At 43.7% G+C, this 26,451-nt stretch overlaps 1 protein-coding gene across 3 annotated transcripts in view; it reads left to right on the top strand.

Moving 5' to 3' along the window:
- Positions 1 to 4,263: 4,263 nt before the first annotated feature.
- Positions 4,264 to 26,451, top strand: part of CCDC82 (coiled-coil domain containing 82) — a 37,588-nt gene continuing 15,400 nt past the window's right edge. The window contains exons 1-5 of one of the 3 annotated variants that reach the window (XM_073662159.1): positions 4,264 to 4,381; positions 7,349 to 7,904; positions 13,579 to 13,753; positions 14,275 to 14,367; positions 14,665 to 14,789. In XM_073662159.1, the coding sequence (XP_073518260.1) occupies positions 7,380 to 7,904; positions 13,579 to 13,753; positions 14,275 to 14,367; positions 14,665 to 14,789 (918 nt within the window). In that variant the 5' untranslated portion in view covers positions 4,264 to 4,381; positions 7,349 to 7,379. Of the gene's footprint in view, positions 4,438 to 5,633; positions 5,864 to 7,348; positions 7,905 to 13,578; positions 13,754 to 14,274; positions 14,368 to 14,664; positions 14,790 to 26,451 lie in introns of those variants that run through there. The other 2 variants (XM_073662157.1, XM_073662158.1) reach the window with 2 other exon arrangements.

Raw genomic sequence — 26,451 nt, forward strand, 5'->3', positions numbered from 1 at the left:
ACCCGCGGCTGATGTGACTACTACCCCCATTAGTCGGCATCTGCTGTCATTGTAAATAGCGAGCACAGGCGCTGCTGGCCGGGAGCAGTAGTCTCTCGTTAGCGTCACCTGTGCTGAAAGTAAAAAAAAAAAAATGTTAAAATTAATAAAAAAATATTCAAATAAAAAAAAAACACATTATACTCACCTACACCTTGTCCTCGATGCCCTCGTCCTCTGCAGATAGATAAATAGATATATGGATAGTGTCACGGGTGTGTCAGGTATAACAGACAGTCGTTCTGCAGCTGGTTGCAGAAGAACACTTCGTTTGGCATTACAAACGCCTTATTAAATCTGTCTTACTTTAGGACCCAGCGACGACCTCCCTCCAGCTCTGATTGACACCCTGGCCTGGGTGTTTAAATACTTTCAGTTTGCTGCAGGGAGGTGCCGGTGATATTCACATGTTCTCTTGTGAAGGTTTGGAGCTACAAGTGCTTCTCACTAAATTAGAATATCATCAAAAAGTTAATTTATTTCGTTCTTCAATACAAAAAGTGAAACTCATATATTATATAGAGTTATTACAGAGTGATCTATTTCAAGTGTTTATTTCTGTTAATGTTGATGATTATGGCTTACAGCCAATGAAAACACAAAAGTCATTATCTCAGTAAATTAGAATACTTTATAATAACAGCTTGAAAAATCTTTTTTTGGTGCATCCATAAGATGTGCCAAATCTGGCGCTTAGCCTCCACTCTTCCCACTGCCGCATAGCGGTGGCGAGTGGGGTAATAGTATTCATGTTCTTGACATGACATGGAGCCCAGGTTAGTAATGGAGCGGCGTCTATAAGACGCGTATCCATTACTAATCCTATAGTAAAATTTGAGAAATAAAGACATGGCCAGAAAAAAAGTCCTTTATTTGATTCTTAATTGATTTAGTCCCATCAGCCGATACCTATGACCCGCGGTAAGCTTTTTATCGTGGGTCACTGTTACCGCTGATCAGAGTCCGTGTTTCCCATGTTGTAATGCAAATGACAGTGCTGCAAACACCGGAACCTGGACCCGAACAGTAACACGGAATTCCTGAGGTAGTCTGTGTTCGGGATCCGTGCCTGAACAGTAGGTGTTCGGTACGGACCCCGAACTTTACTGTTCAGGTTCGCCCATCACTACTGACGAACTGTAATTTGTAAGCCATTTTTCATCAGGTTTTAGTCAGCTCTCTTTCCTGTTATTGCCGATTATATAGTAGGTGGGCTGAATTAGATATTGAAATGAGCAGTCAGCCAGCCCCCTTCACAGCTCTGGTCACTTTCTGACACTGCAATCTCTGTCCTGGTTCGGGCACAGGACTAGAAGTTTTCTGAACCAGGGACCAGAGGGGTTACCCGACTTCAGAGTTTCTTGGCATAATTGAACTATATATAATAGTAAATTGCATAGATTACTAAAACTCATTTATGTATAGATCTTTTTCTCCCCTGCCGGACAACCCCTCTAGGTACTCCAGTAATTGTCTCTGGATTAATTTAAAAACAAAAGTAATAAAAAAAAATATAGGCTGACAATAAACCACTACTAAAAAATTACTTTCCATTGATAATTTCCGCACAGAAATGAGCTTGATTTATATCTCGGCAGCATGGCCGCTGGAGGGAACGTGGGTTATTTTTCTACCGCACAACATTTAATAGACTTCATAGGACTAACCGCAACCAGCTTAATCTTCCATGAACAATACACAATAATTCAGAGGAGCTCTCCCAACCAACGCACCTGTGGCAAAACTGGATTTGACAACGGATAGTAAATCAACTTCTCCATTTGGCCTGTGTGAGGATCCATCACTGCACCCGGTGATGGACCATCTGCTCGCCATTAAAGTCATCCATTATTTTCTGCATGGAGATCCCAGCGTACACACAGCACAAGGAATTGATCCTGACAGGAGTGCAATTACATCCGATATGTCAGGATATCTGGAGATGCTCAGACTCAGGCCTGTGTGCAGCAAAGTAAGGCGAAAGCATCCTATAAAACATGATGGAAGTCACCAGGTGCGCTATGGAACATCAGTTACCGTACTGCTTCCCATGGAGCAACTTCAACTAATGAATGTTCCTAAATTATACACTACAATACCTTGTACATAAAAGTCATAGACATCCAAAACCTCCCCGATCCTGCAGGGTAATGCAAGTAATAACGTCCCTGGAAGCAGCGCTCTTGTATATTTCATGTCCTTTGTAACTGTAGAAGACATTGAATTTCGATGGTACAGGTTCTGCAATGGCTTGCCCGAGAGAAAACAGTATGCTAGGAGTATTTTGGTTTGTAGCAACCACAATGCCTTGTATATGACTCACCAACCATAATCAGTGTCAGACTGGGGTGCCAAGGGCCCCACTTTTCAGCTACATGCAAAGGTGAATTTATTCTCATTCATAAATTTGTATAGCAATAAAATGGGTTAATTGTTACATAAAAAAGAAGCTGCCTTTGTCTGCACTTAGTGAATCAAGTGTATTGTGCCATATAAGAGGGTCGTGGTCACTCCTTCACAGCGGCCCACCGGAGGATTCTTCTGTTCTCCAGTGACCCAGTCCGAGCCTGACTGTCACGCAAGGTGAGGTAAAGACTAAGTGCAACACAAAGGGAAGAAGGGCAGGAAGCCCAAACACTAGGGAAAGGGGGAGTGGAGACCCCTAGGCAGATCTAATATCATCCTGCCTACCCTACCGTCCCTATATAGGTTCCGCACCTATCGCCAAGCAGGAGACCTAATCTCTGAATGTCCCTAGAGCTAGGCCCTAGGTAGGGTGGGAATGGGGTGAGCATTAGTCAGGCCCCACTATAAACTAAAGACAGAAAGGTAAACAAACAAAGGGGATACACTTAGCTTGAGAAGACACCAGAGAGATAACGCCAACTGTCCTCCAAGGGAAGTCCAAGAAGAAAGTAGCCGACTGCTAGTGCTCCAAGCCTGCACAGAGGTACATAGAACTATCACCGGCGACTCTCTGGAGAAACTGAGAAAATTTAACTACCTAGCAAGGGTGTGTCAATTAGCAGCAGAAGGTGGAGATCGCTGCTGGGTTCTAAAGGAAGGATGTAACTATACTACAGAGATGAGGGAATCAAGAAGGCGTCTGCAATGCCAAGCATAGTGAGCTTTTACAGCCGGATCCAGAGCCGTGACACTGACCATAATCAAAATCCCCTGCAATGTGGAGCAGTCTCAGTGGGTAATGTGATCTCGTTTCTCAAAAGTTGGTCCTGTAAATGGGGAAGATATTTTCAGCGCCGGATAATTGGCCGCTTACATCTAACTTTTCTGCCAGTGTTCAGGGGTCGGACCATGGACTGGGGGCTGCAAATGTCTGGACCTAATTTCATACAGTACAGCCTGCCATGCGGAGCAACATTTCCCCCAGACCCCAACACACAATGTCTTAATTATGGCCACTGTCAGGATAGTGCACGTGACACCACATGGAAGTGAAGAGGATAAAGAGGTCTTGTTTTCTGCTGGACGAGTTGTACTTTTGAATGCCACCATTGATTTTACCATATAATGTTCTGGAAAATGAAAAAAAAAAAAAAAAATCCAAGTGCAGTGAAATTGCAATCACAATTGTTTTTTTGGGGTTTTTTATTTACCATATTCACTATATGGTAAAACTGACCTGGCAAGATGATTCCCCAGGTCACTACGAGTTTGCAGATACCAAACATGTATAGGTTCTTTCGTGAAAAAAAAAATCCAAAATTTGTATGAAATAAAGTTTTTGCATTTTTCGACATTTTCTGGGACTCGTAGCGTCTCCATTTTTCGTGATCTGGGGCCGGGTGAGGGCTTATTTTTTGCGCCCAGAGCTGATGTTTTTATTGATACCATTTTGGGGTAGATACGATGTTTTGATCTCCTGTTATTGCATTTTATTGCAATATTGCAATTTTTTTTCACCCACTAAAATAATAAAAAAAATAATTATATAGCTTTGATATCGCTGTAATTGGACCAATCTGGAGACTCATGAGGCCAGATCTTCTGGTTCAGGTCTCCGCCCACTCTGGTTCTGGTCTCCGCACACTCTGATTCGGGTCTCCGCCCACTCTGGTTATGGTCTCCGCCCATCTAGTTCAGGTCTCCGCCCACTCTGGTTCTGGTCTCCGCCCACTCCAATTCTGGTCTCCGCCCACTCTAGTTCAGGTCTCCGCCCACTCTGGTTCAGGTCTCCGCCCACTCTAGTTCAGGTCTCCGCCCACTCTAGTTCAGGTCTCCGCCCACTCTGGTTCAGGTCTCCGCCATCTTGATAAGGAAACCGAAAGTACGCAGCGCGCAGGGGGCGTGGCCCGCATGTGATTGGCGTGCTGACGCTGAGGTATTTGCGTTGTATACATAGAGCAGAGCAGTTCTAGCCGCTGGTCTGACAGTCACGTGAGTGTGTCATATTATTAACCCTCTGCCTGCCGCTCTAACTCTATTACGCCTCCAAAGTATATGCGCAGCAGTGTGTGGTAGCTGTGGTGGGCGGCACGGAGACGTGTGGGGCTCTCGGGGAGCTGTGCAGGATGTGAGAGGGATGGGGAGATCTGCGGGGTGTGAGGGGGCTGGGGCGCTGTGCAGGGTGTGAGGGGGCTGGGGTAATTCAGGGTGTGAGGGGGCCGGGGCGCTGTGCAGGGTGTGAGGGGGCTGGGGCGCTGTGCAGGGTGTGAGGGGTCAAGGGTGCTGTGCAAGGTGTGAGGGGGCTGGAGCGCTGTGCAGGGTGTGAGGGGGCTGGGGTAATGCAGGGTGTGAGGGGGCAGGGGCGCTGTGCAGGGTGTAAGGGGGCAGGGGCGCTGTGCAGGGTGTGAGGGGGCCGGGGCGCTGTGCAGGGTGTAAGGGGGCAGGGGCGCTGTGCAGGGTGTGAGGGGGCCGGGGCGCTGTGCAGGGTGTGAGGGGGCCGGGGCGCTGTGCAGGGTGTGAGGGGGCTGGGGTAATTCTTCAGGGTTTGAAGGGGCAGGGGCGCTGTGCAGGGTGTAAGGGGGCAGGGGCGCTGTGCAGGGTGTGAGGGGGCAGGGGCGCTGTGCAGGGTGTGAGGGGGCAGGGGCGCTGTGCAGGGTGTGAGAGGGCTGGGGTAATTCTTCAGGGTGTGAGGGGGCTGGGGCGCTGTGCAGGGTGTGAGGGGGCTGGGGTAATTCTTCAGGGTTTGAAGGGGCGCTGTGCAGGGTGTGAGGGGGCTGGGGTAATTCAGGGTTTGAAGGGGCAGGGGCGCTGTGCAGGGTGTGAGGGGGCAGGGGCGCTGTGCAGGGTGTGAGGGGGCAGGGGCGCTGTGCAGGGTGTAAGGGGGCAGGGGCGCTGTGCAGGGTGTGAGGGGGCCGGGGCGCTGTGCAGGGTGTGAGGGGGCTGGGGTAATTCTTCAGGGTTTGAAGGGGCAGGGGCGCTGTGCAGGGTGTGAGGGGGCAGGGCGCTGTGCAGGGTGTAAGGGGGCAGGGGCACTGTGCAGGGTGTGAGGGGGAAGGGGCGCTGTGCAGGGTGTGAGGGGGCAGGGGCGCTGTGCAGGGTGTGAGAGGGCTGGGGTAATTCTTCAGGGTGTGAGGGGGCTGGGGCGCTGTGCAGGGTGTGAGGGGGCTGGGGTAATTCTTCAGGGTTTGAAGGGGCGCTGTGCAGGGTGTGAGGGGGCAGGGGCGCTGTGCAGGGTGTGAGAGGGCTGGGGCGCTGTGCAGGGTGTGATGGGGCTGGGGTGATCTGCAGGGTGCGAGGGTCTGATGATTATCTTGCTCAAGGCATCTGACTGCTGCAGTCAATCACAGGCCGAAGCGGTCCAGTTACTGGTGGAATGGTGACATCACAGATCCTTGGACAATCTCCAGCCTTTCTCAAGGTTGGAAGTAGCGGCGCAGTGTTGGGAAGATCTCTGGGACAGTTGCCCCGAGTATGACAATTCTATGAGGGTGCAAAAATTCAGGCCCCCCACATTCAAATGATCCAGAGGGCCAGTGGCAGCACCGCTTCTTGCAGCCAGCGAGCTAAACGCATAAAGCTGCTTTTTTGGTTTGGTTGCTGCTGTCAGTTCCTATGCAGAGCATTGGATCGGCTTCTGCGGCTGAAATAGCAGAGGCTGTGCTCGTGTCTTAGACCAGTTTCATATATCCGCAAATAACGGCCCTAGTACTGACCGCAGTGTACGGATCGGCCGCGAGTCTCCTCGTCTGAATACGTCCTGTGACTATGCTTTTCTTCTGAAGTTGTTTTGATAGCGAAAACTTTGGCGGCTGCGACAGTGTCTTAAAGATGCCGTGTGCACATAGGCATTGAGAAAAAAAATCTCACAAGGCACTATGTGTACAAAGCCTTCGGTGGGTTATACGGGCGCTGCATTGCTGTCTCACCATAGCACTGTGGTCGTTTTAGCCTTTTCAAAAATGGCAATTTTTAGGGAAGCACTTTAGTAAAGTCTGCTATACAACGGAACATGTTTTTGTTTTTTTTATTTTTACCATTTATTTAATGGTTTCTATTGTTTTGGTTTTCCGGCAAACAGCGGACTAAAACATTGTTCAAAAAAAAGTTTTTAATCTCCTTTATAAACATTTAAGTTGTAAACCGTAGATGCGACTTCACGTATCTTGGAGTAGAACTTCACACAAAAGAGAAGCGTATCATTAGTAACTTGGGTATATACCGTGTAACTTCATCATTAGGAAAAGATATAAGGAAAGCCAAAAAAATGGGGATGAAAAGAAATACCTGCAGTACAAGAAAATAATTACCGGAGAGAAAGTCTGTCCCATCCAGCTTTATACCACCAGAAATAAAAGGATTACGTAAAAAGAAACACCTTGGCTAATTTATTCAGCACCACAATAAATAGGAAACAATTATTCAGAAAGGCGTTAGTTATGGTCACACAACTCGCTGAAGTAAGGTGCACCACATGTATGAACGCTCTGTAGGAAGATCCATCTTGTGCAGCCTAGACACCTAGTCCTGTAGTGATAATCTTCTGCTGATAAAACACTGATTTTATTGATGTAGCAATACCCAGCGCAGTAAGTGACACATCCCTGGAATCAGGGCTTCAGCACCTACATCATGATGCTCTCAGATTACATAGTAAGAATCTACTGACAGATTCCCTTTAAGGTACCTTTTAGAAACTTCAGTAATGTGCACAATTAAACTACTTGTCATCATCACTCATAGTCCTCTCGGTGTGTCAGTAGTCGTACACGACCACGTTGGACTGCCAACAGTATAGTTTATACAGAACTTCAGAAAGGAAAATAATTTTACATCTTTTTTATGCCTTGAAACTAAATTTTCTAATAAAAAAAAAATAAATATAATTTTCCTTTTTTTTCACCAGTGTTTTTCATCGTCACTTTCCTCCTAGAAGCATGGAAAATGTCTCCAAGACCTATAACACGAGGCAGAAGAGAAAGTCAGTGGAGTCAACCCTGAAATCTCGAGTGGATTGGAAACGGACCAAGCGAGACGACATCTGTCAAATCCTGGACTCTGATGAGTCGTTTACATCAGAGGAGGAAGAACTGGAGGAATCAGATGAAGAAAGTGAGGACAGCAGCAGCACCAATCTTTCAGAAGATCGAGCTGATGAAGCCACAGTTACTGAAGAAGATGGAGACGAAGGCCGCATCAGAAAACCCAGGCTCAAGAGCAAATCTACCACAATAGGGAGTGACAGCAGCTCTGACAGCGATGGACCCGGAGAAAAAGTAAATCTCAGACGAAGCTTTGTTATTAACGAGGATGACAGTGACGAAGAGGTCGCTGAAGAGTCATCTGATAAGGAGACCAAGGCTCACATCAAGAAACGAAAGAGGGAGGAGGCACTAAAGCAGCTTGCCGCCATACAGAAGTCCCGAAAACGGACCACCAGCCACGAGGCCACTGAGGAAACAGTATGTCTCCCATTTTTTTTTTTTTTTTTACCCTGGTCTTAATGATATCTTTATTGATACTAGAAGTTTAAGATCCTTAAAGGAGTTGTCCAGCATAAGAAGAAAATTCTGTAGTCTCTCAATGTGACTGCAGACTACCGAATCGTGACAGTAAGCGATGTGCACACTGTCAAGATTCTCCTGTATTCCCCGGACGGGGGGCCAGATGTAAGCTATTTGCTTACTTGTCACGCACCGAGCAGACTCACCTCTGGTATTACATTGAGAAGATGAGCCTAATAGACACGTGACCACCAGTATGCAAATCACACGCATGTGGTCACATGACTTCCCGCCCGCATTGGGAGTACAGGGGAATCGTGATAGTGTGCACAATGCTCACTGTCACGATTCAGTAGTCACATAGAGTGACTGCAGGACCACCCCTTTTAAACTGAATAAATTCATGGGACAGTAGTTTATCATTTTTCCTCCTCTGTTTAAACCCAGGTCCAACTTTCCTCCAATGCTCGGGTGAAAATTGTGTCTTTCTCCTGTCTTTGATGGACACAGATGTGTCCGGAGACAACCTGAGACTGTTTCCCCATCAAACCATGCAATTTAAATCTCTTTTGCAAATAAAAAAATATATCAATGGGTGCACGTGGCCCCTATTGGAGGCTAGCCTCACAACATGACAAGGGTAGGCACACATTGTATCCCTAGATATGTTGTCAGGCTCTTTAAAGGGTGGGACATTAACTTAACGTGTAGTTACCTCCATTCGGTGACATTAATGAGGCTTTTTCCGTTCTGGAGAGAATTATTCGCATGGCTTTCCCATAAAGCAATGACATCAAGACTGCATACACAACTGGTCTCCATAAGATGGACCAGCCCCCACCACCCATATAGTCCCATCAAAGGCCCCCATTATAGCTATCACATTAGGGTTATCATTTTTGTAGACTCCTGTTTGTCATATTTAAAGGGAAGCAGACCAGGTACCCTGATGGTCCACAACCACTACTATAGCGGTGTGGGTGCAGAGTTCTTTATATCATGCCATATGTAAATCAAGGTGCATTTACATTACACCATTATCGTGATCGAGTTTCCCTTGAATCGCTCGTTCATGGTTATCATGCAGTTTAACAGGCTGACGATCACCAGATGAATGAGCAAAGCACTCCTTCATCGGGTGAAATGATCTTTTGGTTTTCACAAAAGATCATCGTTCTCGGCAGCACATCGTCCTGTGTAAACCTGACTAGAGCTGCCGAGAATAATGGAAGCCTATGTGCACTGATCAGTCTATTGCACATGGTTCAGTACATCTGTATACCCGGGTCTGCCTGTGTAAATGGACTAGTAAATGACCGCCAATCAGCAAACAAGTAGCCGGTCGGCTGGACCTTTACTAACGCTGCAGTCTTTTGAAAAGTGTAGTTTTACCATGTAGCTCCGCATATGCAAGTAAGGCAGGACTAGTCCACAAGAGGCATGTCACCTCCCAGAATTGTCCTTCTTCAGGCACGCAGCGGCGCTGCAGAATAACACTACGTTCTTCAAACTTTTCGGCATTAGTAAGTGCATAAAACACCCTGAGACCTATAGTAGTGGTTGGGGATAGTCTTTAACCCCTTCACGCCATGGACAATTTCCGTTTTTGCGTTTCCGTTTCCCCCTCCACTTCTTCCCAGAGCCGTAACTTTTCTTATTTTTCTGTCCACATTGACATATGAGGGCTTGTTTTTTGCGGGTCGAGTTGTACTTTTGAATGACAGCATTCCTTCTACCACATAGGGAACTGGGAAACAGGGAAAAAAAATACCAAGTGCGGTCAAATTGTGAAAAAAAAACAACAATTCTGACATTATTTTTTTTGGAAATTAGTTTAACGGTGTACATTTTATGGTAAAAATGACCATGTAATATGATTCTGCTCATCAATACGATTACGGCGATACCAAACCTGTCCAGTTTTTTTTAATTATTTTGGTGATAAAAAGAAAAATATGAAGTTTGCAAAAAAAACAACAAAACTTTTGGGGGTCATCACCATTTTCCGAGACCCGTCAGATTTTTATTTTTCGGCTGATAGAGTTGTGTGAGGGCTTATTTTTTGTGGGGCAAGACAACGTTTTTATTAATACCATTTTGGGATAGATGTGACTTTTTGATCGCTTGTTACAGCCTTTTTTATGGAATATACATAATTTTGGCGTTCTTTATTTTTTTTCCATTTGCGGTGTTTACCGATCAGATTAGTTAATTTTATATTTTGATAGATTGGACTGTATCTGAACACGGCAATACAACATATGAGCAACTTTTTTAATATCTTTATTTTCAATTTGAGCTTTTAAGCTTTTTTTATTTATTTATTTTTTCATATTTTTTAAAACTTTTTTTTTTATATATTTTTTTTTTACCTGTTATTGTTAGCTCTTTTATATAGCACAACTGTCTGATCACTTGTGCTATATGCAGCGATGCCACAGCATCGCCGCTGCATATAGCAGAAATCACGATCTCCTTTGAAGCCCGGCTGCAGGCAGGGTTTCAAAGGAGCTCCGTAATGACAGGTACAGGGGTCATCAGGTGACCTCCGGCTGTCATGACAACCCATCGGCGACCCGCGATCACCTCACGGGCATGCTGATGGGCGGAGAAAATGAAGTGCGCGCGTCAGTGGGTGTTAAATGCCGCTGCCAGAGATTAACAAGTTAACAATCAGCACTGAGGTTAAAGTGGTTGTCCACTACCATTATCGACCCATTATGGTGTAGGATAAAGCATAACATGTACCCGCCTACCAATTCCCCACTCCTCTCCTACTGATACTCGGTTTCCCGACTGTCTCCATTAGAGATGGTGTGAATTGGTTCACAGGCCTCGGTCCAGCGGCATCATCAGTGATCTGTGGCTGCTGGACGGTATTCCTATGGATTGCCTCCTACCTGATGGCTTCCGCGGCTCTTCTTTATTTTTATTTTTTTTTAATTTTTTTTTAGTCAAACAATGGTAAATTTTTAACACAATACAATAATAAAATGACAACTATATTATATGCCCACAGGTTCATTAAAAATAAACATATAAACTGTAGGTAATCCAACGAAGAAGTTGGATCAAGTAGGTCATAAATTGACCATGTTCGAGCAGTGAGCTTGAGAACAAAGAAGAGTATAGCGAGGAGAACACAGGAAGGGGGGAAAGATATATAAGGGAAGGTCGCAGTGCAGAATGCCCGGTATTGGGGGGGCCCAAATGCGAGCGGTGTATTGGAGATACTAATAGTTGCAAAATGCCAGGGAAGGATTAGCCTCAAGAGGATGAGTTTCCAATGGATCTATATAGGGGCGAGGTCAGGAAAGAGTCCCAATGGACCCATTTAGTGGCAATTTTGTTCCTTTCCTCCTGGATATGTGTAATCAAGAATTCCATGCGTTTAATTCTTGCAATTTCAGTGAACCACTCTTCAAGCGACAGGGCATCTGTGGACTTCCAGTGACGTGGGATGATTGTTTTACGTCTTGGAGAAAATGTTTCATGAGTGATTTTTTTTAAACCTTGGACCTGAGAGGGGGAACATAAAAAGTAGGACAGTTCCGGATTGTTGGGAATATGTATATCAGTAACATGTTGGAATACTTTAAGTACATTTTTCCAGAATGTCTCTAAAGTCTGACAGGACCACCAAATATGGACCAAGGTGCCTTCATCTTTACCACAGCGCCAGGATAAATTAGAGGTCCCTGGAAACCATTTATGGAAGAGCAATGGGACCCGGTACCACCTGGAGACGATTTTATAATTTGTCTCTTGTGCTTTGGTTGCAACCGCGGCTCTTCTTTTGATTGACCGGTCTGGTATGACGTCTTATGTGCGTTGCGCCAGGCCAGCAAAACAACAGATAAGCCTTAAGATGCCGGGAAATAGTATGTAGTTATTAGGGATCCCGTCCTGTAAATCGATTTGCACCATCTCTAATCTCCATGCTTCTCCCTCCTGTAGAGAGAATGTGAGTGTCATAGCCAATCTCTCTGCCGTCCCTCCCTATAGTGCCGCTGCAGACTGAACACTTACCGATAGGTTTACCCACAGATTACATCTGATTTCTGCTGATCTGAGCCGTGGGAGTTTTTATAAAGGGACTCCTCTAAAGGGGTTGTCCATCTGTAGGATACGTCATCAGTATGAGATCGGCACCCCCACCGATCAGCTGAGACCTGCCCCAGTGGTTGCTGGATAAAAGCCGTGGACAGGCTGCCCAGTACATTGTTTACTGGCCGATTACTGCACCTTATCTATTTTTTACTTCAACAGAGATAGTTTTATGTTTTGTTGAGGCCATTTTTGGTCACTGGAAGTGTAATCATATGGTCTTTTCAGAAAGTGATAAGATTAGATGGTCAACTGATCCTCTGCGGTGCGGTCGGTGGGTTCAATAAAATTGCACCAAGATTCAGTCAGCGATCTTCATTCTGTCTTTCATTTTCAAACCCCATGATATGCAATGATTTGCAGCCTGATCCAAGTTCCTCTTTTGGGACTATCTCTCCCAGTAATACAGGCTGGATATGAGCTTTCTATGTATCCAGGGTGCAAAGGTTTTCAGTAGTTCATTCATCATAACAGCTTCTATCTTGTCTTGCACTAATTTGCTCTTCATGTGCTATCCTCCTTATAACCTGTTTTGTCTGCCTTCCCTGAGACAGTACATGCTCTCTCTCCTCTCTACATTGTAGAGATCAGTATATTAACCTTCCCTTTTCCTGCTGCTGTATCTAAGGGCTCTTTCACACTGTGACGAGTGGTGACGGTTTCCACACGTACTGGAGACACTGACACACGGAGACCCATTCAAATGAATGGGTCTGTGCACATCTCAGTGTGTTTTCACGGACCATGGGATACACTGTCCGCAAAACGTACCACACGGATGACATCCGTTTGACACGTACCGGCGCCTGGGAATCAGCGCTATAGTTAGTGCTGTTCCCAGGCGCCGATGCTGAACGCTGCCCTCATCATGTTTCCCTGCCAGTTCTGCGATCAGCACAGCAGGGACCATGATGAGGGTAGTAGTCTGATCCCGCAGTATCCCCACCTGTAAAAATAAGAATAAAATAATAAAATCCATGTACTCTCCTCTCCTAGGTGTCTCCCCGCTGTAATCCATGCGACCGTTGAAGCCGGGGAGAATGAGCCGCTCCAGAGCTGCGCTCATTGAGTGACAGGACACCGCTCCTGAGGTGCAGCTCCGGAGCGGCTCATTCTCCTCGGCAGGGAACCATGATGCGGTCAGTGTCCAACACCTGGCGCTTGTGAACAGCGCTAACTGTACACGGATTCCCAGGCGCTGGTCCATGTGATCCTGATGCGGCACACGGTTGCCACACGTGTGACACACTCAGACACGGATATCTCCAGTACTGTTTTTTTTCCGGTACCGGAGATATTCGGACATGTGAAACCGGCCTAAAACTGAGAGAGCCAGGAGCAGGGGGTCTGACAGATGTGTAACATTTCCGCAGATCACTCAGTTTAAGAAAAAGACTTAGACACTGTGCAGCAGCAAAATGTAAGAAATGTTGCAATGACGGTGTACATAGCCTTTAATGTGTATGGTGGCCTAATTTACTAGGCACTCAGTCCCTATAGTTGACCTTTAATATGTAATTTGCAGGGAAGTCCGGATGATGTATTTGCACCTTTGACCCCAGACTCACTTGGCGATAACGATGACAGCGATGATATGTCAGACTTCATAGTAAAGGATGAAGAGGAAAGTAATGGTGCAGATGCTGAAAATCCGACCTCAAGCTATAAGGAACTGTTCAGAAAACATCACATTTCTCTGTGTAAGTGCCACTGTATTATAGCACTGAAGATTATAGCAGCCTTGTGCACTATGTGTAGTCACACAGACAAAACATTTTAATCATTATATCTTGTAATAATAAGTTCCACAATTGGATGTGTTAAAAAAAAAAAAAAAAAAAAAAAAAGTTCCTTTGCTAAGATAATCTCATAAATGTGTCCCTGTTATTTACTGTCTTACTTGTTGTGTCCGACCATGTAGAGCTGCTCCAGTTCATGGCCGGCACATACCACATACCTCTTGACCAGAGTAGGAAACATAAGTGAGTATACAGACAGAACAGCAGGGACTGCTTTCTGAGGTGACATAGTTCCCTGCCTGCCTGTTTTATCACAGGAGCGAGTGTTTCTCCATCCCTCTAAGTTCATTGTTAATCAAGTCGGTGACATAAAAGCTTAGTAGCCACCGGAGCTCCTACATCATTGACTTGTGCAAGTTATTAGCACAAGTATCAAGGAAAATCCTAATTTTACTAAAAGATACATGTGTTTTCTTCTCCAGCTGCCGGCCACGACTTGTCCTTTCATCTTCAGAAAGTGATTAAGGCGTTCCTAATTAACATCACCGATGAGAAGTTTTTGGCAACGCTGTACAGTAAGTAAATTAGAGGCTAAAGAGGTATTCTCATCTCATGAGGTGATGGTGTATCGCTAGGTTTTTTCATCATTCCCTCTGGGACCCCAACCCATCCTGAGAATGAGCTGAATGCTCTTTCTCAGCACAGCGGCGCTCCTGGTCACCTCACTCTGTGTGGCACTTGAGGACGGTTCCAGCTCCTTGTGTCTACTGTGTATTGAAAAAACATACAAAGTTACATCCATTTTTTACCAATATTTCCAGCAGGTTTTTATTTTTTTTTTTTACAATGCATATTATGTTTTTTTTCTGTAGAGGGTGAGAGAAAAAAGAGATACGCCAACGATATGCTGAAATCGCTGAACCATTTGGACGAACGTATCATAGCACCACGTCTAGAGAAGCTCACCGCGAGCTGTCGATGGTCGAAGAGATATAAGGTAGTCAATTACTTGTTCATCACTTTCCCTATAAAGGGAAGTTATCAGAAAATTACCTATTTTTGTCTTACATGTATTTTCTAAACATTTTTTTTCATATGGCATTCTTTAACCCCTTAACCCCAGAGGGTGGTTTGCACGTTAATGACTGGGCCAATTTTTACAATTCTGACCACTGTCATTTTATGAGGTAATTACTCTGGAACGCTTCAACGCATCCCCCTGATTCTGAGACTGTTTTTTCGTGACATATTGTACTTCATGATTGTGGTAAAATTTCTTCGATATCGCTTGCGTTTATTTGTGAAAAAAACAGAAATTTGGCGAAAATTTTGAAAATTTTGCAATTTTCAAACTTTGAATTTTTATGCCCTTAAATCAGAGAGATATGTCACACAAAATAGTTAATAAATAACATTTCCCACAGGTCTACTTTACATCAGCACAATTTTGGAACCAAAATTTTTTTTTGTTAGGGAGCTATAAGGGTTAAAAGTTGACCAGCGATTTCTCATTTTTCCAACAAAATTTACAAAACCATTTTTTTAGGGACCACATCACATTTGAAGTCACTTTGAGGGGTCTTTATGACAGAAAATACCCAAAAGTGACACCATTCTAAAAACTGCACCCCTCAAGGTGCTCAAAACCACATTCAAGAACTTTATTAACCCTTCAGGTGCTTCACAGGAATTTTTGGAATGTGGAAGAAAAAAATGAACATTTAACTTTTTTCACAAAAATGTTACTTTAGACTCAATTTTTTTTATTTTCACAGGGGTAACAAGACAAAATGGACCCCAAAATTTGTTGTGCAATTTCCCCTGGGCACACAGATACCCCATATGTGGGGAAAAAACACTGTTTGGGCGCACGGCAGGGCTCGGAAGGGAAGGAGCGCCATTTGACTTTTTGATTGTAAAATTTGCTTGAATAATTAGCAGACGCCATGTTGCGTTTTTAGAGCCCCTGATGTGCCTAAACAGTGGAAACCCCCACAAGTGACCCCATTTTGGAAACTAGACCCCCAAGGCACCTATCTAGATGCATAGTGAGCACTTGGAACCCCCAGGTGCTTCACAAATTGATTCGTAAAAATGAAAAAGTGTTTTTTTTTTCACTTTTACGAATCAATTTGTGAAGCACCAGGGGGTTCCAAGTGCTCACTATGCATCTAGATAGGTGCCTTGGGGGTCTAGTTTCCAAAATGGGGTCACTTGTGGGGGAGCTCCAATGTTTGGGCACACAAGGGCTCTCCAAACGCAACATGATGTCCGCTAACAATTTGAGCCGATTTTCCATTCAATTTGTTAGCGGACACCATGTTGCATTTGGAGAGTCCCTGTGTTCCCAAACATTGGAGCTCCCCCACAAGTGACCCCATTTTGGAAACTATACCCCTCAAGGATTTTATTAATGTGTATAGTGAACGTTTTGAACCCAGAGGTACGACACAGAATTTGATAACATTAGGTCATCATATTGAATAAGTTGTCATTAGTCTTGAGCGCAAGTGCTCGCTACTTGAGTTTGCATTGGGTACTCAGGTATGCACCATGTACTGCGTGTGCTCGAGTGACATGCTCGAGTCCCTGCCCCGCATGTTTCACGGTTATTAGACACCCAAAAAAAAACATGCGGGGATCGCTCGTGCATGGCAGGCAATCCCCGCAAAGTTTTTTTGGCCGCGAAGCATATGGGGCAGAGACTCGAGCATGTCACTCAAATACCCACGATACTCAATGCATACCAGAGCACCCGATACAAACTCAAGTAGCGAGCACTTGCGCTCAACACTAGTCGCCATATCATCATCTTTTTTTCTTACTTTTGAAAAAAATCCCAACCCCATCACAACCCTAACCCTAGCCCAACCCTAACCCGAGAGTTTATTTTTGACGCCGTTCCTCGTGCGGTATAAGTGATTAGACGACTTTATTCTTCGGGTCGGTGCGATTACAGTGATACCAGAATCATATGGGGTTTTTATGACTGACAGCTGTCACACACTAAAAGACGCATTTTTTGTAAAATCTAGTTTTTGCATCGCCGTATTTTGAGAGCTATAAATCTTCCAGATTTTGGCAGACAGTCATGTGATGGCTTGTTTTTTGCGGGATGAGTTGACGTTGTTATTGGTGCCATTTTCAGGCACGTGACATTTTTTGATCGCTTTCTATTCCGATTTTTGGGAGGCAGAATAAACAAAAACCAACAATTCAGGAATTGTTTTTTTTTTTTCGTTTTTTTTATTCTGTTCCGCGTGTGGTAAAATTGATAAGGTAGCTTTATTCTTCGGGTCAGTACGTTTACAGCGGTACCACATTTATATCGTTTTTCTATGTTTTGCACTTTTACATAATAAAAGCAATTTTATAGAAAAAATTATTTTTTAGCATAGCTTTATTCTGAGAGCTATAACTTTTTTATTTTTCGGCTGATGGAGCTGTATGGCGGCTTGTTTTTTGCGGGACCAGATGACGTTTTCAGCGGTACCATTTTTATTTTTATTCTTCTTTTTGATCGGGTCTTATTCCATTTTTTGGTTTGGTGGTATGATAAAGCATTGTTTTTTTTTTGTTTTTTTTTACAGTGTTCACTGAAGGGGTTAACTAGTGGGACTGTTTTATAGGTCAGGTTGTTCCGGACGCGGCGATACCAAATATGTGTACTTTTATTGTTTTTTTTTTTGATGGGTACATTTTATTTTTATTTTTGGTGGATTATTTTTTTATTTTTTTTTTCACTTTCTGACAGTTTTTACACTTTTTTACTCTGTCCCAATTTGGGACTTTCACTTTTTTTATTCTGATCGCCTGCATGGCACAGGAATGCAGCACCATCCCTGTGCCATGCAGGCTGTCAGCGCTGGACAGGGAGAAGATAGTTTGGAGATGCACTGTCCAAACAATCTTCCTGTTGTCTGGTGACCCGGTTGTTGTCATGATTCCATCGGGTCGTCATGGCAACATCCTGGAAGCCACGGCAGACAGCGCTGGAGACCGGAAGAGGAGGTGAGTATCTGCGATCACCTCCCCTTGCCACCGCAATGCTGCGATCGACTTCGATCGCAGCATTGCGGGGGTTAATGTTCTGGGAGCGGTGCGGGACCGCTCCCTGCACATAGTACCGGGTGTCAGCTGTGACAATCAGCTGACACCCGGCGGCGATCGCGCCCACACAGCCTGTGTGCACGCGCGATTGCGATGACGTACTAATACGGGTCTGGCTCTTAAGTCCCAGGGCACAGCCGCGTATTAGTACGTCTAATGTTGTTAAGGGGTTAAAAAAAAAAAATTTGTAATCTTGCAATTTCCACATTTCTGGGGCCTTTTTTTTAGACTCCTACTTCCTGTTTTATTTTGGGAAGTGTTTTCAGCAGGCTCATTATCATCAGAGACAGGTTACAATGACAGACAACTGTATACCCAGCTGATAACACATGATCCACCAATCACAATAGGCGATGTGACAGCTGACAATGACCTTTTGCACATGCTTCAGTAGAAAGATAGGGTCTGAGTTTCCCTTTAACCAATTTCCCAGGATTAGGAAGCCCCCATAGAGATCATTGATGTTAACATTTAGAAGAGCTGTGAAATATGACCAGGGATAAATGATCCCACGTACGTACGGAAAATAATCTTTGTTTGTTATAAGCCATAGTGAATATACTTGACACTGATTGTTTTTTTTGGGGGGGACCTGCACAGCCCTTTTTCAGCAGCTGCTTGGGACCTCTGGTGTTACTACTGTTCACTCATATTATGGAAAGGCCAAATGGGCTCAACACTCTCCTGATCTTGAGAGACAGAAGACACGAGGGGAAAATCTCACTTTTATGATGTCCATAGGTCTTAATAAGAAATATCGACAGAGGTGGTTGTGATGAAAATAATCCTAAAAAAAACAAGAATAGGGTGTGAGTGCTTTATGTCAGATGCAAAGAATTGGCATTAATGGTCAAAGAAATGCCAATACACTACTACAGTGCATTGAAGAAGTATTCATACCCCGTGAACTTTTCCACAGTTTTTCACGTTACACCCACAAACTTTATTTATTGGCAAATTTATATTTTTAAGATATTTAGAAAACCTTTTAAACTTCACAAATGCTTTCTACTTTGTGTTGAAATATCACATAAAATACATTTAAGTTTGTGGGTGTAACGTGAATAAAATGTGGAAAATTATAGTATGAATCCTTTTTTAAGGCAATATATTCTCCAGAAGGTGAAGAAGTAGTCCCACTCCCTATAGGGACCGGTGAGTGATAAGTCTCTGTGTGCAGTTCCCTATCTGTGTCTGTATGATATAAATTTGCTGCTCTGCCTAATTTAGGTCTCGAATTTTACAATACCGCTGTATGTTAGTCATGATATCCACCCCCTTCTGCTTCCACTGACCTAGTCTACATATTAAAGCCAACAAGTGAGTTGTAGAAAATGGATACATACAGTGGGGAAAATAAATATTTGATACGCTGCCGATTTTGCAAGTTTTCCCACCAGCAAAGACTGGAGAGGTCTGTAATTTTTATCGTAGGTACACTTCACCTGTGAGAGACAAAATCTAAAAAAAAAATCCAGAAAATCATATTGTATGATTTTTACATAATTAATTTGAATTTTATTGCATGAAATAAATATTTGATACAATAGAAAAACAGAACTTGATATTTGGTACAGAAACCTTTGTTTGCTGTTACAGAGGTCAGACGTTTCCTGTAGTTCTTGTAGTTTGCACTCACTGCAGCAGAGACTTTGGCCCATTCTTCCATACTGATCTCCAGATCTTTCAGGTTTCGGGGCTGTCGCTAGGCAACATTGAGTTTCAGATCCCTCCAAATATTTTCTATTGGGTTCAGGTCTGGAGACTGGCTAGGCCACTCCAGGACCTTGAAATGCTTCTTACAGAGCCACTCCTTAGTTGCCCTGGCTGAGTGTTTTGGGTCATTGTCATGCTGGAAGAACCTGCTATGACCCATCTTAAATGCTGTTACTGAGGGAAGGAGGTTGTTGGCCAAAATCTTGCGATACATGACTCCATCCACCCTCCCTTCAATACGGTTCAGTCGTCCTGTCCCCTTTGCAGAAAAGCACCCTCAAAGTATGATGTTTCCCCCACCATGCTTCACGGTTGGTACGGTGTTCTTGGGGTTATACTCATCCGTCTTCTTCCTCCAAACACGGGAAGTGGAGTTGATAACAAAAAGTTCTACTTTGGTCCCTTCTGACTACATGACCTTCTCCCATGTTTCCTCTGGATCATCCAGATGGTCATTGGCGAACTTCAAATGGGCCTGGACATGTGCTGGAGTGAGCAGGAGGAGGACCTTGCGTGCCCTGCAGGATTTTAATCCATGACGGTGTGTTACTAACGGTAATGTTTGAGACTGTGGTCCCAACTCTCTTCAGGTCACTGACCAGGTCCATCCTATGTAGTTCTGGGCTGATTCATGACTTTTCTCAGAATCATCCTTACCCCACGAGGTGAGATGTTGCATGGAGCCCCAGACCGAGGAAGATTGACAGTCATCTTGTGTTTCTTCCATTTTCTAATAATTGAGCCAACAGTTGTTGCCTTTTCACCAAGCTGCTTGCCTATTGTTTTGTAGCCCATCCCAGCCTTGTACAGGTCTACAATTTTGTCTCTGGTGTCCTTAGACAGCTCTTTGGTCTTGGCCATGGTGGAGAGATTGGACTGTGATTGATTGTGTGTGGACAGGTGTCTTTTATACAGGTAACTAGTTCAAACAGGTACAATTAATACAGGTAATGAGTGCAGAGTAGGAGGGCTTCTTAAAGAAAAACTAAGGTCTGTAAGAGGCAGAATTCTTGCTGGTTGATAGGTGATCAAATACTTATTTCATGCAATAAAATGCAATTTAATTATGTAAAAATTATACAATGTGATTTTCTGTTTTTTATTTTTAGATTCTGTCTCTCACAGGTGAAGTGACCTACGATAAAAATTATAGACCTCTCCATTCTTTGTAGGTGGGAAAACTTGCAAAATCGACAGTGTAACAAATACTTATTTTATCCACTGTATTTAAATATTTATTTTTTTATATAAATATACACTCATCAATAATTGAAATTGCAACACCAAGAAGGAAAAGGCATGGAGTTATGGAAATTACAGGATGGAGACGTTAGTGATCTGCAAATGATGAAAAAATGGAAACTACTTTTTCAAAACATCTCGGTGTATTCAGCGTGGAGTATGAGCACCACGTGCCGGAGTCCCTGCACTTACTGCCCTGGTTACTTTCACTGAGGTTAATAATGGTTATCTGAGGAATATTCTGCCGCACTGAGTGCATTTGGTTAAATCATCCACTGCTGACAGCTTCTGTGTAATCACCGACTAATGATGTCCCAAATGTGCTTAATGGGAGACAAGTCCGAAGCACTGCCACTCAGGCTGCTCGCAGATAATCCGCTCCCTCGTGCAGGCCTCTTCATGGTGTTGCTCACGTGGTCTCCAGACCAATATCTGGCTATCTTTTGCTTGTCCAAGACAAAAGCAGGACTCATAGAATCATAGAATGGTAGAGTTGGAAGGGACCTCCTGGGTCATCTGGTCCAACCCCCTGCTCAAAGCAGGATTCACTAGATCATCTCAGACAGATGTCTGTCCAGCCTCTGTGTGAAGACTTCCATTGAAGGGGAACTCACCACCTCTCGTGGCAGCCTGTTCCACTCATTAATCACCCTAACTGTCAAAAAGTTTTTTCTAATATCTAATCTGTGTCTCCTCCCATTTAGTTTCATCCCATTGCTTCTAGTCTTTCCTTGTGCAAATGAGAATAAAGATGATCCTTCTACAATGTGACAGCCCTTGACATATTTGTAGACAGCTATTAAGTCTCCTCTCAGTCTTCTTTTTTGCAAGCTAAACATTCCCAAATCCTGCAACCGTTTCTCATAGGACAGGGTTTGCAGACCAGTCACCATTCTGGTCGCTCTTCTCTGAACTTGCTCCAGTTTGTCTATGTCTTTTTTAAAATGTGGTGCCCAAAACTGTACACAGTATTCCAGATGAGGTCTGACCAAAGAGGAGTAAAGACCGATAATGACTTCACGTGATCTAGACTGTATGCTTCTGTTAATACATCCCAGAATTGTATTTGCCTTTTTTGCTGCTGCATCACACTGTTGACTCATGTTCAGTCTATGATCTATTAGTATACCTAAGTCTTTTTCACATGTACTGTTGCTTAGCTCTATTCCTCCCATTCTGTATATGCTTTTTTCATTTTTATTGCCCAGATGTAGTACTTTGCATTTTTCCCTGTTAAAAACCATTCTGTTGGTTGCTGCCCACTGCTCCAGTTTATTTAGGTCTTTTTGAATCCTCTCTCTCTCTTCTCTAGTATTAGCTATCCCTCCTAGCTTTGTGTCATCAGCAAATTTAATCAGTTTACCCTCAATTCCTACATCTAAATCATTGATAAAGATGTTGAACAATACAGGTCCCAGGACAGAGCCCTGTGGTACCCCACTTGAGACATTCATCCAGCTGGATGTGAAGCCATTTACAACCACCCTTTGAGTCCGATCACTAAGCCAGTTATGAATCCACCTAACAGTTGCCTGGTCCATTGCATACTTGGTCATTTTTTCAATAAGGATGGTGTGAGATACTTTGTCAAATGCTTTGCTGAAGTCAAGATATACTATATCTACAGCATTTCCCTGATCCACCCAGTCAGTGATTCTGTCATAGAAGGAAATTAAGTTAGTCTGACATGACTTGTTAGTTACAAACCCATGCTGACTCTGGTTAATCACTTCATTCTTATCCATGTACTTACATACATGTTGTTTAATAATTTGTTCAAAGATCTTTCCTGGTATAGAAGTCAGACTCACCGGCCTATAGTTCCCTGGGTCCACCTTCTTCCCCTTTTTGAAGATAGGAACAACATTTGCTCTTCTCCAGTCTTCTGGGACTTCTCCTGTTCTCCAAAAATTTTCAAAGATTATGGAGAGTGGTTCTAAAATTTCTTCTACGATCTCCTTCAGTACTCTGGGGTGTAATTCATCTGGACCTGGAGACTTGAACTCATTTATGTTAGCTAAATATTCCCTCACAATCTTTCTGTTTACAGATAACTTGGATTCCTCTATTCCTTTAAAAGGACAGTGAAGATCAGTTGATGTTACATTTTCTTTCTGAGAGAAAACAGATGCAAAATAGGAATTAAAAAGTTCGGCCTTCTCAACATCCTCTCTTACCATTTCTCCATTTTCATCCTGTAAAAATCCTATAGCATCTTTGACTTTTCTTTTACTTTTGACATACCCCCAAAATCCTTTTTTATTGCTTTTGACATCTCTTGCAAGCCTTAATTCATTGTCAGCTTTAGCTAACCTGATACGTGCCCTACAGGATCTGCAGACTGCATTATAATCTTCTTTAGATATGCCTCCCTCTTTCCATTTAATAAACATTTCTTTCTTTCTTTTTAGCATGTGTTTAAGTTCTGTGTTCATTCATCCTGGTTTCCTTAAATGCTTCCCATTCTTCCTACTTTTCGGGATTGTTAACGATTGTGCTTTGAGAATCTCATTTTTAAAAATTTCCCATCCTTCCTGGACATTTTTGTCCTTAAGGCCATCCAGCCATTGGATCCCTCCTATTCTCTTTCTGAGTCTCTTAAAATCAGCCTTTCTAAAATCTAACCTTGAAGTCTGAGTCTTCACATGTCTTCCTCCTCTAGTTATCCAAAATTCTATAATAGCATGATCGCTGCCTCCTAGGGTCCCAGCCACCTTTACCTCCTCAACCATTTCCTCCCTGTTTATAAGGATTAGATCCAAAGTAGCAGATCCCCTTGTTTTCTCCCCTACCTTTTGGAAGATAAAGTTGTCAGCAAGAGAGGATAAGAATTTGCTTGACCTGTTAGTTTTACTTGAGAGAGATTCCCAACAAATGTCTGGATAGTTGAAATCTCCCATGACCACTACGTCATATTTTTTGGAGAACTTGGTCATTTGATACATAAAGAGTTCATCCATATCTTCAGCTTGCCCAGGTGGCCTGTAGTAAATGCCTACAATGGTGTCCTTTCCGTTGTTCTCTCCTTGTATTCTTACCCAAACAGTTTCCACAGAACTCCCAGTCGCTGAAGCTTCAATCTCTGTGCAGATATACGCTTTTCTAACATACAATGCAACACCTCCTCCTCATTTATCAAGTCTGTTTCTTGCAAATAAGTTGTATCCTTTTAGCCTTTTATTCCAATCATGTGTATCGTCCCACCAAGTTTCAGTGATTCCAATGACATCATATTCCTTTTCCTGCATTAGTAGTTCCAATTCTCCTTGTTTGTTGCCCATGCTTTGTGCATTTGTATAAAAACATTTTAGTTTGTGATTGGTTTCTCTTCCTCCCATATTTTTATTATTTAAATAGTTTTGTCTTTGTTCTTCCTTTCCACTTCCAGTAGCAGAGATCTCAATAGTATTTGTCAGCTGTATGGCTTTTTCTGGCCTTTTGCTTCCCTTCCCACATTGTTCTAGTTTAAAGCTCTTCTGATGAGTGTAGCAAGGCGACTTCCAAATACATGTTTTCCAGTCTTCGTAAGGTGCACCCCATCTCTAGCAAGTAGTCCATCGTATAGGTAATTCATTCCGTGATCCAGAAATCCAAATCCTTGTTGACGGCACCATCGACGTAGCCAGTTGTTCACCTGTAGAATCTTATTCCACCTCATTGTTCCATGGTCATCCACTGGGAGGATGGATGAGAAGACCACCTGCGCTCCCAATTCTTTCACTTTCTTGCCTAAGTCTTCAAAGTCACTGCAGATGGTTTCCAGGTCCTTTCTTGCGGTGTCATTTGTCCCCACATGTATTAGCAGGAATGTATTAGCAGGAACCTCTGAAGAGGTTAGATATCCAGTCCAGCTTGCTTTGCCATCTTGCTCTGCACCATGATATCATTTGAGAGCGGTGGCGGGAGGTTAGTGGACACCTGTAGCCGGACGTCTGTCTCATAGCCCAATGTCTTGCAGAAGTCTTCTGATGGTTTGTGTAGACACTGACATCTTAGCCTTGGTATGTGACATCTAATTTCACCTTCAGTACAGAGTGGATCACTATGCGCCATTCTTCAAATCTGACGAGTACACATGTGCAGTGCCTAGGGCTGGACAATTAATTCACCATTGGAATTCGGCATGATTTTTATTTTTTGCAAAATCAGAAATTAGATTTTAGCTCTGGCCTCATTTTTGTCATTGGTAGAGCAGGCAGAATTGGCGGGAGAGTAGAGCTGCCGATTTGATTGGAGTAGAGCTTCCGATTTGATTGGAGTAGAGTTCTGAGAGTGACAGGAGAAAAGTGGCAGGAGCTGAGCGGTGCTGTGCTGGATTATGCGGCACTGTGACTACCTCCTTTAACAGCCAGAGCACAGCTCAGAGGGCAGCTTCAATGTAGTGAACGCAGCAAATAGGTAGGTGTTGTGTCTCCTTACAATCTCTGCACCTTCCTCCTCTGTTCCTCAATGCTCTGTGTCATTAGAAGCTCCTACTTTTCTGTGTGTCAGAGGGTTATCCCTTTCCCTCTCCTTTTGCACAGGACAGACTGCACAGGATGAAAATAAGCTGTATGCAGGAGGGGAGATAGGGGTTAACCTCTTCACAAGTGCCCCCTTCTGTATTTTGTCCCCTGTGGTTTCTCACCTCTGCTCTGTGCCCTCCATAAACCACAATTAAGACTGTCTCTGACCCTTGCCTGTCGCCTCCATCCATCCTCCTGTGTTGGAGGGGAGGAAGTAGAAAGACCTGAGCGTGATCATAAATCTACAACAGTTTAAAGGGAACCTGACATCTGCAACTTGGTTGTTTCACTTTACATCATAATAACATCTCTAACATTGGTTCAGGACAAAAAGTCGCAGACAAGTTGCACGGATATGTTATGGCGTAACTTTTCGAAGAACTGCTGTCACGGACACCCCCATGGGCAATTAAATGATAATAACAATGGTGATTGTGGCTAAAGTATAGAATTTGTTGTTTTACAACTACTTGCCAAACCCCTCTGCAGCCTTTACTTTTCCGTCGTCAGATCGGACATTGAGGAGCTGCAGTCTGATTGGCTGCAGCGGGCACATGAGACAACAAGTCACGTTACTATCCAGGAACAACGGTACTGCGCAAAAGTTATTTCCTTTTTTTTTTTTTTTCATTGCATAGGCTGAAGCTCGCAACATGTCAACATCTCTTGCGTGAACTTGAGTTTTATGTGCAGATTTTCGCCATAGACTTGAATTAGTTGCTGAAAATCGTAATTTGTGGATATGCACTAAAAATACATGTAATCTGCACAAAACGGTCAATAACATTTTGTCAAAGCCAAATACCCGTAAGCATCAAAAACAAAGCAACTTTATTTAAAGCATGACCCTCAACGCGATAAAAGCACATGTAAAAAAACAAGTAACCCTAATTCAGAAATGATGCATAAAATCTGCAACATCAAATACTCATTGCGGGAAGTTGGCTTTCGTGCGTGGGGTCATAACGCCTCAGCCCTACTAAGCTTACTGCCCACGATCTCTCACACATGCCAGTCCTCAGCGCACCACTCCTGCCCCCGGTCCTGACATGTCATGGGCGTGGTATCAAAGATGTCAGCTCTGAC

This window comes from Phyllobates terribilis, unplaced genomic scaffold (genome assembly GCF_046119375.1).
Source record: "Phyllobates terribilis strain yellow unplaced genomic scaffold, ASM4611937v1 Scaffold_2__4_contigs__length_985480577, whole genome shotgun sequence".
Classification (NCBI taxonomy): Eukaryota; Metazoa; Chordata; class Amphibia; order Anura; family Dendrobatidae; genus Phyllobates; species Phyllobates terribilis.